The following is a 12,500-nucleotide window of genomic DNA, read 5'->3' on the forward strand; positions in this document are numbered from 1 at the left end:
TTTGTTATGTAAACTGTATTCATTAGAACATTGCCACATACCTCCACCATACCAGAACTATTAATCACATGGAAATGTTCCCCTAGTTGTATTATTGTTTAGCATACTATTATTAAGCTGCCACCCCTGTCTGGAAAAGAGGTGCCTTCTGACAAAATTACAGTAATGAATTGAGTTATTTACTGCAGCAGGTTGGATTAACATTAAAGAATAAAGAGTACTTTTAAAGGATTTCCTGCTGTATTATTTCCCCTGTATTCCAGATGAGCCCTCCTTCATAACAGGTCGGCTTTGCCAAAGCTGTAAATCTCATCCTGGATGCCCCATAATTGAGAGTGTGTCATCAGCATTTCCATGCCTAGCCTTCTCCGCTAACAACCGTGACATCCTGACAGATGGACCTATTTTCCTGTGATTATATGGTTTGATTCTGTGGAAAATTGGTCTTCCAACCGGGGCGAATAATTCATTGTCTAACAATCTCCTATACAGTAACAGTGTCATATTAGAGGTAAAGACCAGAGTGACACACATCAGTGTGCCCTCCTTAGTCTATTTCATGCCCAAACAGGAGCTGTTCCTCCATTTCTCTCATTTCCGTGAAGGTCCCAGATGCCTGTCAGGCGAAGGCTGCTAGTTTCTGTTGTGTGTCTCCCCCGGTGGTCCGCCTCAGTTGATTGAGTACCTTCGGTCTGGCGGTGTGTGACCCGACACAGCGGGAGCCGCCGCCGCCGCCACGCTCTAGGCTAGGCTAGGCCGAGCTAGCTACTAAGCCTCTACTGAGGCGGAACATGGTGTGTATGTGCAGTGCAGGCCTGCAGGCACACCTCACTTCCCACACTCAGTTGAGTTTGTTTGAGTCTAGTGGAGCCAGAATAATCATGTGTGTGAAGGAGCACTGCTGAGGCCAGTGTGTGTGTCTCAGGGGTGTTCCTGTCAATCTAATCTAACCTGGCTGGCCCGGCTAAGTAGCCAGTTAGAGCCACTGTGATAGGGACCACCAAGCTGCTGATGAATGAGACCTACTACTCTACTCCTTCAAGAGCAACAAACCATAGAACAGTACAGAATTATTTCTCCTATCCTCTTGTTTATAAAAAAAAGACAAGAAAAAAAGACAAGAAAAACTGAAACAGTGCCGTTATGATGATATGACATGATCCAGCAGTGTCCCATGGTGAGGACCAACCTGTATTGGTAGTGCCAACCATTTTATGTTGATGTTATGCACACTTTCCATTCGAATGAGCTTGTTTGATTTGGCCTCCACGGTCCACGTCCTGCACGATGGGAAGATGATTGACAGCTCACCTCGCTCCAGGTGCAGCGAGCAATAGAACAGAGGGGGAGGTGAGAGGTGAGGAGGAGGAGGAGGAGGAGGAGGGAGGCGGGGGCGGGGGAATCTTCCTCTCCTGCCAGGGGTGAGATCACAGGTGGGGGGGAGCGGACAGGAAGTAGATAAGCTCTGACTCAGCAGTGCTGTGATAGGCTCTCAGGAAGCCCCTTGACTCTGGGATAACACAGCAGTAGAGTGTAGATAGAAACAGGCCGAAACAAAGCCCTCATCTCTGATAGCAGCGCCATAGAAACAGACCCAAACATCCAGTACAAACAAGGACTTTGACAGTGATGATCATATCTGTATCAGGTTTGATTACAGGACATTCCAACATTGTTGGATTGTGCGGTTAGGTACATCTGAATAAATAAAGCTCCGGGTATGAGACAAAAGACAGTGTTTGAAACCCCCCCCCCCCCCCCCCCCCCCCGCCCTCGTTTTCCTGTTGTCTGAGGTGGTGGGGTTTGTGTTCAGAACACCTGGCTCGTCTCCCCTCCTGTCTCCCCTGTCCTGGAGGGGGTAAAGACTGGAGCCTCCTCCACTTTAATCCCCCCCCCCCCCCCCGTCTGTGGTGAAAACAACTTGGCCAAGGCCTGTCCAGACAGAGATACAGGCAGCAGCCCGCCACCTGTGTTTGGCTACTACCTGGGAGAACCTGTCTGCATGATGAATACCTCATACTCATGCCCCCAGGCCCCTCATCTAGCCCCCACCCCCCTCCCCTCCTCACCGGCCTCATCCGATGACACACCACAGCCTAATCACACACGCCAAGTGAGAAAACAGAATGACTAAAGCCCAATCTTATTTTTATAGCTGGGAGCAGCGTCCCCATATATGGTGTGATCTGGGCCGCTGGCACGGGGAGCGCTGTTACCACAGCACCCTGGGAGAGAGAGAGAGAGAGCTTACTCACGGAGAGAGAGAGGGAGAGAGACGGGGGAGAGAGGAGGTGGGAGAGAAAGCGGGGGGGAGAGGGGGGGGGGGGTAGACAGAGAGACGGGGTGGGGAGAGAGGGAGAGGGAGAGAGAGAGGGAGCGAGATTGGAAGAGAGACAGGGAGAGAGGAGGAGGGAGGGAGGGAGGGAAAGAGAAAGAGCACCCCCAATCAGCAGCACAGAGCTATCCAAACACGATAGGGTCCCCGGAGGGGGGGGAGTTGAGGCAGGAGCTGAAACACCAAGAGGTGTCACAATATTGACATGAGTGACACTTCCTGGGCGTGCCTTCCTGCGGGCCTTCAGGCAGATGCACAGGGTGACAGGAAGTCCCTCCCACTGTTCAAATACGCTGCCTGGTATCCCTGCACACAAGATGGATTTAGAGGTCAAGCCAGCGGGCAGCGTCCCTGCGTCGTCATAGCCAAGTGGGTGGGATGGGACGGCCTGCGGAGGAAACGAAGGCCACCCGATGAAAAGGTCAACGTTGAGCCAGTGGGGTTGAAAAGAAAGTCTCCCACAGACGAAACTCTCGTTGGTAAGGTTATGTAAACAGGACGTGGCCCACCTCGTAAAGGCCCAGCATGATGCTGCTGACTGACTCCATTAGCGGTTTGAAAATGAGATGGTACTTCACAAGAATGAACCTCCACTGAAAAAGCAAACCCTCTTTATCCACTCCAGAAGGCCTAGATGAAGTCATGTTCTTTTACCACACATTCTCAGACGGAACCTGTCACCCAGGGGAAAACTGACATCATGCATATTTGACTGCGGGAGAGAAGGCATGAATCATCTCTTTGATAAGCCAGAGGCTGTAATTATGATTTAATGTTGAGGTAATGGTACACCTTCTCCTGGCAAGGGGGGAGTGAATAAACACATCATACGACACTGGGGACCGTAAACATCCGCACTCCAACTGTTTATTCTTGAATGCTGGAGTGAACACTCATGAACTCACCTCCTCGTCGTTCATCTGCTTTACGAGGAAGGTTCAAACGGATCTAAAGGTGTTATTGTCCGTTATTTATGGTATTATGGTGATAGCGTGCTCGTGACCTGTATGAAGTATGCCAATAAATCAAGGGGGTTTCATTTTCACACCTTGGGTGTTGGAATGTCCTACGCAACTGTTTTGTGTGACCCTGATGTGAGGGTCACACAAAACTCACCTACTCTCCTAATGATGTTCCCTCTGTCATTGTTTGTCCCTGCAGTGCCTGATCATCGGGGGGGGTCCCTGTGGCCTGAGGACGGCCATCGAGCTGGCTATGCTGGGGGCAAAGGTGGTGGTCATCGAGAAGAGAAACACCTTCTCCAGGAACAACGTGCTCCACCTCTGGCCCTACACCATCCACGACCTCAAGGGTCTCGGAGCCAAGAAGTTCTACGGCAAGTTCTGTGCCGGAACCATCGATCACATCAGTGAGTATACCTAGACGTGTGGGGCGAACACATGTCAGCCACACCTGTTTCCTGTGATACATGCATGTCAGTGGAGGCTGGTGGAGGTAGAAATCGGAACATTGTAATGCATGGGATGGAATTGTATCCGATTAGTCATTTCAATCACTTGTTTTATTTTAATTTTTTATCTACAACCCCTCTTTTCTTTTTCGTCCTGGCATTATTTTTATTGGATTTATTGGATCGAAACCTGTGCCGTTTCAAAGTTGTCTTCTGTATGGTAGCATCGTTGCAGCTGATCTCCACCATAATAACGTCAAGGTTGTCAGCGGCAAGGTGAACCTGCCACCTGCTCTCAGCAGCTGAGATACCAAGCAGCGATGGCTTTTTCTCGTCCTTTTTTCTTTTCGAGAGAAAAATCATTCAGGGACCAAAAGGCCAGGTTTTGTTGTGTGTGCGTTTCAATTTCATGAGTGTCGAGTAGACAAGCCAGCTATCTGAATTTGTGACAGCAGCTGGTGAAACCGGGAATAAGTCGGCAGCTGATCAAATGTTTTATTCTGAACAATTTGAATACATTTCAACATTGTTGAAAATCAATGACACATCGCTAGTCAACTAACACCAAACTAGCCAAACTAGCCAAACTAGCCAAAACTAACCAAACTAGCCAAAAACACACCAAACTAGCCAAAAATGTAATGTAATGTAACACAGCTTGTTTTGTGAGCCTGCTAACAATGTAAAGTAGTGTTATAGTTAACTAGGTAGCAGTGGGGATTACTCACCGAATCCATTGCAATTGCAATATTTTGGCTTGACTAGTGAGTGTGTCATTGATTTTCAACAACATTGACATTTATTTACATTTTTCAGAATAAAGGTCCGTCGGTTGGCGACTTGTTCCCGGTTTCTCCAGCTGCTGTCCCGTATGTTTCCCTGGGTTGATGATATTTCTTGTGTTCGGCAGGTATACGGCAGCTCCAGCTCATGCTGCTGAAAATAGCCCTTCTCGTAGGCGTGGAGTTTCACATCAACATAGAGTTTGTCAAACTGCTGGAACCTCCAGAGGAGCAGGAGAACGCCGGTAACTGACAGTCTGTGTACTGTGACACCTCTCGACATGTCCGACAATACACAATGCCTAACTACCCATTAACTACCCATTGCTTTAACGACAGCTACAAGTTCACTTTCAGGGGGGAGGGGGGGGGTTGGAGTTTAGACAAGAGCTAAGGTTCAGTCACAGTATGTTGGCCCTCTGCCACTTGGCCTGGAGTTGTGTTGTGGTTGAGAGGGGGTTTGATAATGCTGCTATGAGACACCACGATGCATCAACAGAGCACCTTAAGTTCTGAAGGGTTAAGCCTAACATATGCTCCGGTGAGTCAGGCAGTTATATAGCTGCTTAGAACGGGCCCCAACGGCCACATGTTCCCTCCCACATCATAGCTCAGTCCTCTGCTTTACATCAGCCCCCAGGGCCCGGGAGGCAGAACCAGGAGTAGAAAGTAGCACTTGGTAGGAAAGGTCCAGTTCCCGCTTCCCCATCCAACAGTGTAAATAATGTCCTTGACGACCAGCAGTAAACATCAGTATTGCAGTGTTAATGTTCCCTTCTTGTTTATTTTTGAATTTATTTTACCATGGAAATCAAATCCAAGATGTTTTTTAAAGTCATAGTCATTGCTTTTTTTTCCGTCCACATTTAGCAGTGAATGGTTCATTACTGCAGCTACCTTTGTGATGCTAATGTTATTGTATGGCTGCTAAGCACACAGTAATATCATTGGCTTTTTGGTTAAGAATCAGAGCCAAATTGCGGAATCGTGTGGAAGCTAGCTAATTACGAACTGATTAGTCCCCTGCCCCCCCCCCCCCCCCTTCCCCGGGAAGGTTCTTACATAAAACAAGGTAATAATACTTTTCTGTCGTGCTTCAAGATGTTAACGTTCAGGGGTGTGTGATGAGCTGTGGCGCCGAGATGATTGGCCGACTATCTGGAGGGGAGGTGGGGGGGGAGGGGAGAAGGTGGGGGACGACTCCTGGACTGGAGGTCATTATCAGTCCCCTGTGGCCTCTTCAACAGCAATGTCAATGTGCTGATAAAAACAAGAGCCGGACCTAAATTTAGAAAACAGAACTGTCTCCTGATTTTTTTTTCCATGACAAGTGTTCGCTGTGTGCCCTGGAAAGGATGGATGGAGTGGATTTTTCACATGGTGATATTACACAGGAACCTGCCAGGACCAATGCTACGTGGGTCTCACCGCCTCTGTCGCCCACGTCATTAAAACACATGCAACCTAAGACGTGCTAGAACTTTCTAGCATATCGAAGTCAACAACAGTTGCTCTGGGATCAATTATACAGTAGACGTGAGGTTGACATCAACATATCTTCTAGAATTATCGAGCTGTAGCTTTCTGAGTTGAAGTTACGCAACGCGTCAGCGTCTCTGTGTCTTTTCTGTGTTGAGAGCAGTCAGGGTTTAGCCTGGCCTTCTCCCCGGTGGTGATGACAGGCATCATAAATATTGTGTTTCACAATTAACAGCCTCTAACTGCAACAGAGTAAATATTGTGTCACCCACTCACTTTACCTCGATACTGATACATGTGTTTGGAGAGGTATGTGTCCATGTGAAAGTTCAGCTGTCCTGACTACCTTTTCTCCTCTCCTCTCCTCTCCTCTCCTCTCCTCTCCTCTCCTCTCCTCTCCTCTCCTCTCCTCTCCTTTCCTCTCCTCTCCTCTCCTCTCCTCTCCTCTCCTCTCCTCTCCTCTCCTCTCCTCTCCTTTCCTCTCCTCTCCTCTCCTTTCCTCTCCTCTCCTCTCCTCTCCTCTCCTCTCCTCTCCTTTCCTCTCCTCTCCTCTCCTCTCCTCTGTGTGTATCAGGGCCTGGCTGGAGAGCGGAGGTCCGTCCTGCCGACCACCCGGTGGCTGACTTTGACTTTGACGTGGTGGTGGGGGCCGATGGACGCAGGAACACTCTGGAAGGTGAGAGGGCTAACATTGGCTGTCTCCATGTAGAGTTCATGTCCTACATGCTGCTAATGACTTGACCTCAGAAACAGCTGAAGACGCTACCTGATATTCTGGCTTTGCTGAGGTTGCTCAATATGTTTACTAAACAAAGACAACGTTCCCTGTCTAAAATTAACCTATGTGTAGGTGCCAAGCTAAAAACGGACATGGGTATGTCTAGACTCTAGAGGATCTTTAAATGAAGTTATTCAAATGCATATCTATGTTGTTGATGACCTGTTTCAGATACAATCCAGATGCGACACCTTTCACTTATGCATGTTCTGGCTGAATAACGGCTTAACAACAGTAACCAAGGGAAACATAAGATTAGTTCTTGGCTGCAGCCTTTGGCTCCGCTGACTCCACTCATTTGAAATGCATCATCTCATCCAAGGAAGTTATGAAACCATAAAATCAAGCTTCGCCTCTCTAAAGCTATACTCAGTGATGTCATCCATCTTCCTCCGAGGGCAAGGTTACACATGAAATCACCATAACACGGTACCTAAATAAAAGTCTGGGGCCCAGGGCAGATGTGGTCATCTGGATGCTGTTCAACAGTTGATGCATTCTCTCTCTCTCTCTCTCTCTCTCTCTCTCTCTCTCTCTCTCTCTCTCTCTCTCTCTCTCTCTCTCTTGGTGCCTTGTCATCTCCTCACCAATTCACATCAGATGCTTATTCCTAAAAAGGGCATTTTTTCAGTCTCTAAACAATCAGACGTTTAGCTCATCGTACGATTACGAATAACCGAAAGGGAACAATTTTTATTTATGATTTTTTTTCTTCGGCAGTCCTCTTCCTTTTTTTTTTTTTTTTTTTGCCAGTTTGCTGCTTTGGAGGAGAGAATTAAATATACTCTGTGAGGAACACAGCTGCATTATGAAACAGTGATGTGATGGGGAGTGGGCGGGGGAGGGAGGAGGGGGGAGGTGGGCGGGTGCCAGTGAATTAGCAGTGACAGTAATGGAACAGTCCTGGCGCATAATCAGATGCTACTGCACAGGCCTGACGCCAGAAACAACACCTTAGAAGGGCCATTGATTTGTGTGGGTGGGCGCGGGGAGATGGGGGCAGGGCCACAATTCATGACATGACCAACGTGTGTGTTGAGATGAGGTGGTTTGACATTGCTTACTCAGAGACTCAGAGATTTCTTTGTTGGTTTAATCATGAGTACGGCGGGTCGGGAAGAAGTATATGCTACCGTTTTCAAAGTATAAAGTTCACATACATGACTTTATATAGTTTTCAGAGACAAAGAACTGCTATTTAGCCTATAGAATTCGTACACGCTAACTTACATAAGCATCCTATATGAATATTAAACAACATGGTTCGAAGCCATGAGGTACACACAGAAACTGGAGACGACAAACACTTTGGTGGTCCTAATCTCAGTGTCCAACCACAGTTCAACGACATAAACTAGGCTTGTCAACTAGATAGGGAGTGAGCATGTGAACCCACTTAGTGACTTACTTTCTTAATGACTCATTATACAGGATGCACTATTCGGTGTTTAAATGAAATAATCTATCTCCAAACTACATAAGATGCATAGCTTAACATTCAGCCATTATCCGTCACTGTCCTCAGAGACAGACTGTTATAATCATATTATGAGCATCATGTGGTCTGTGGGACTGAGGGCCTGAGGAGGGCCACTGTCTGGGTACTGTCTGTGGTTTGTTAGATGATTCCTCCAGGCTTTGGTTGAGCCACAAAAAGACTTGAGAGAAACGTGATCACCATTGTTGTCTTTCACAAAGGTTTTACATGGTCATTTCGAATGTTTTTCATGAAAGCCTAATTGTGGGCACACACACCAGCAACGGGAACACTATGTAAAGTCTGTCAGTAAAAGTCTGAGTGTGCGATTCAGTCTATTTTTAAGCCCTGTCCAGAGTTGTGCTTGGCCTTGGATGAGACGCAGGGAGAGTTAATATTAAATGAACCTTTCTCAGATGTTGAATATTTTTACAATGTGCCTGTTTCCAACGTTTTCAGGGTCAGTTAGAGAGGATTTAAATATAGACCCCTTCAATGTGAAACAAATGCGTATCCAAAAAAAAGGAACCCTAGATTTATCTGAGAATGATAGCAACATTGTAAAACCTTCTCTTACAATCGTAGCTCATTGAGTGGTACATTTACTGCACTCGCAGTTGTGAAAATTAATCAGCCAAGAAGACATGTATATTAGATCATAACGTTTTAGTACTGACCCTCTCACTCTCACTCCGAGACATTGGTTCCCTTGGGGATATAAACAGGCTCACCTCTGTAACGACCCTCTCTGATCCTAAAATAACCAGCCTGTGATTATGGCTGAGGGCTAGATTTCCTCTGGATTAGTACTGTGGGCCGACGCTCAGCTGGCTGGGGACCAGTAACATCCCATACCTCTCTCTCTCTCTCTCTCTTCACCCCCCCCCTCTCTCTTCACCCCCCCCCCCCCCCCATCCTCTCTCTCTAGGGTTCAGGAGGAAGGAGTTCCGGGGGAAGCTGGCCATCGCCATCACCGCCAACTTCATCAACAGGAACACCACAGCGGAGGCCAAGGTGGAGGAGATCAGTGGCGTCGCCTTCATTTTCAACCAGAAGTTCTTCAATGACCTCAAAGATGAGACAGGTGGGGCCGCACACGCACACACACACACACACACACACACACACACACACACACACACACACGCACACACACACACACACACACACACACACACACACATACATACACACCCAGATACACACACACACACACACACACATTAACATGATGGACTGTGATTGATTAATATGGTGGTCTGGACCTGTTTGTGTCACTAATTGCAGGTATTGACCTGGAGAACATTGTGTACTACAGGGACAACACGCATTACTTCGTCATGACAGCGAAGAAACAGAGCCTACTGGACAAGGGAGTCATCATCCATGTGAGTAGACGATGTTTAGACCAGCTGATGGTTATCTGTATGTGTTTGTCAAGGAGATGGAGAGAGAGGGAGAGATGGATAGAGAGAGCGAGAGAAACATAGAGAGAGAGAGAGAGTTAGAGAGAGAAACAGAAAGAGAGTTGTACCACAGAGTGTGTGGCCTGCCAGCTGAAGAGGCTATGAGCCCTGGGCACCGCAGACACATGGATCAAGTGTTCTAAACATCCCACACAAAGGAACACATACTTCACTGACTTCTAATTTCTCTCTCTAGCTTTCAGGCACTCTCTCACACTTAATACTGCCATAGTACTTGCGTGAGTCACCTCCGTGTTTTCATTCATAAAGACAAGTTTAAATATCCTTCCAGATGGTCCAATCCAGAGGAAATGGGACTAAAGCGGATATGAGCGAAGGTATTTTTTTTCAAAACCACCCAGCCACGTTCATTCAAAAACATCCTATGACTCTCCTAGGACTACGTCGACACAGAGATGCTGCTGAGCAGTGAGAATGTGAACCAGGAAGCTCTGCTCGGCTACGCCCGAGAGGCTGCTGACTTTGGCACCAACTACCAGCTCCCCACGCTCGACTTCGCCACCAACCACTGTAGCCAACCGGACGTGGCCATGTTTGACTTCACCAGCATGTACGCCTCGGAGAACGCCGCCCTGGTCAGGGAACGCCACGGACACCAGCTGCTGGTGGCTCTGGTGGGGGACAGCCTGCTAGAGGTGAGGGGGCTGCTGGGACTTATTGGGCCCTATTATGCACTTCTTAACTTGCCGTCTTAAGTCTTAATTAAGACGCACCGCCAGGTTAAGACCTACCGCCACCCTTATTATGCGCTTCATACGCGCTACTGCTATTATGCAGGTGTCGATAGGCGCCCACACATAAGACGTAATACTCCCGTGCATATATTACTCATTGTGGGAGTGTTCATATGTTAATGAAGTGCACTAGGCGCCCCTGCTATTATGCGATCTGACTTTGCTCCTAGCGCTAAGAAGTGGTTTGAAAAGTTCTTAAGTTTAGACTTCATGCACGTTTTGAAACACGAGCGCGCCTCCGCGGTTTGCGCATGCATGTGGGCACACATGAACACGCACGTGGCTCCACGGCAAGACGTCAATTACGGTCACAGTATAAATGCTTTATTTCAGAAGGGAGAGGCCAGCGCTGTACAGTATGTTGCCTCCGCATACTGTGCACATACAGTACGAGCATGCCGTGCGTAATATAATGACATCAACATCTGTCATTCCTGCAGTCTTCCAGCGACCCCTCTGTAATACTTCTCAACTCACAAGCGGAGGTATTGCCGTGTTTATTCAGAAAATAATCATGCACGAGCTTGTTACTTTCTTCTGCAGAGAAGCGCGCTGACCTCCTTCTTAAGACTTCCATAATAGCATAGCGCTAATGACTCAACGCAGCCGGTTCTTAAAGGGAATGGCAACTGGCACGCTGATTGGGTTGATTGAGAAGACACCCAAAACACACCCATGACTAATTTCTTTGCTTAGCGCCGGGTTTTAGGCGCCCACTACCGCACGCATAATAGCAAAGTGGCCTTGACCACGCCTCCACGTCTTAAGTTTAGATCTACCGCCTCGTCTTATTGCTTAAGACTTATGAAGTGCATAATAGGGCCCATTGTGTCATGTTATTATTATACCACCATAACATTATAGATGTCCTCCTGTTGGGGTTGTTGTTGTTGTTGTTGTTGTTGTTTTGGAAGATTATTATGTATTGAAACTATGTGTGTGTGTGTGTGTGTATGCATGCGCCGTGTGTGTGTGTGTGTGTGTGTGTGTGTGCATGTGTGTGTGTGCATGTGTGTGTGTGTGTGTGTGTGTGTGTGTGAATGCACGTGTGTGTGTGCATGTGTGTGTGTGTGTGTGTGTGTGCGTGCGTGTGTGTGTGTGTGTGTGTGTGTGTGTGTGTGCGTGTGTGTGTGTATAGCCCTTCTGGCCCATGGGGACAGGGTGTGCTCGTGGGTTCCTGGCTGCCTTCGACACGGCCTGGATGGTGAGGAGCTGGGCCCAGGGCAGGACGCCTCTGGAGGTGCTGTCAGAGAGGTCTGTCTGTTGTACATACACACATACACACACACACACACACACACACACACACTGATTTGATTTGACATCTTGAGCCTAACCCTCTGTTGTTGTGTGTTCTCCAGGGAGAGTCTTTACAGATTGTTGCCACAGACGACACCTGAAAACATTTGCAAAAACTTTGAGCACTACGCCATCGACCCTGGGACACGTTACCCCAACCTCAACTCCACCTGTGTCAGGCCTCACCAGGTGAGACAATGCCCTCCGTTCCCAACAAACACACTGTTGCTCTGCGGTGTTCACTTTCGCTGTCCTCGATATCAGATATCTCACTTTCACAATGTAACACATGACATGTTTCCCTCTGTCTGTTGTCTCCCTGCATCTCTTCTCATGTCTTCCTCTCTCTCTCTCTCTCTCTCTCTCTCTCTCTCTCTCTCTCTCTCTCTCTCTTCATTGTTACCTCTTTCAGGTGCGTCACCTGTTCATCAATGGAGAGCTGAAGCCCTGCTCTCTGGAGCGGAATGCTACGATACGCCGCCCTGTTAACCTAGCCAGACGAGGTGAGAATGTGTGTGTGTGTGCGTGTGTGTGTGCATATATGTGTGTGTGTGTGTGTGTGTGCGTGCGTGTGTGTGTGTGTTTCAAGTTTCAAGTTGTATTGTTACGTCACATTACTCAAGTGTAAGAGAGTAAATTCGTAGGCTTCAGTTCCTGACATTGCAGCACAAGACAATGAGGTAGACAAGTCAAGATAAAATCAAGTGACAAGTTGTGG

The 12,500-nt window shown here is 47.8% G+C and overlaps 1 protein-coding gene across 1 annotated transcript in view; it reads left to right on the top strand.

Annotated features, from left to right (window-relative positions):
- The window catches only part of mical2a (microtubule associated monooxygenase, calponin and LIM domain containing 2a), a gene marked incomplete at its 5' end in the record, with an annotated part of 34,776 nt that overhangs the window by 4,200 nt on the left and 18,076 nt on the right, over positions 1 to 12,500 (top strand). Inside the window, 9 exons of the mRNA XM_080531818.1 lie at positions 3,497 to 3,704; positions 4,657 to 4,773; positions 6,582 to 6,683; positions 9,191 to 9,346; positions 9,550 to 9,650; positions 10,127 to 10,384; positions 11,622 to 11,737; positions 11,845 to 11,971; positions 12,195 to 12,285. Of these exons, the coding sequence (XP_080387944.1) occupies positions 3,497 to 3,704; positions 4,657 to 4,773; positions 6,582 to 6,683; positions 9,191 to 9,346; positions 9,550 to 9,650; positions 10,127 to 10,384; positions 11,622 to 11,737; positions 11,845 to 11,971; positions 12,195 to 12,285 (1,276 nt within the window). The remainder of the gene's footprint in view (positions 1 to 3,496; positions 3,705 to 4,656; positions 4,774 to 6,581; positions 6,684 to 9,190; positions 9,347 to 9,549; positions 9,651 to 10,126; positions 10,385 to 11,621; positions 11,738 to 11,844; positions 11,972 to 12,194; positions 12,286 to 12,500) is intronic.

The sequence above is a fragment of the Nansenia antarctica genome, assembly GCF_963989245.1.
Source record: "Nansenia antarctica genome assembly, chromosome: 1".
NCBI classification, from domain to species: Eukaryota; Metazoa; Chordata; class Actinopteri; order Argentiniformes; family Microstomatidae; genus Nansenia; species Nansenia antarctica.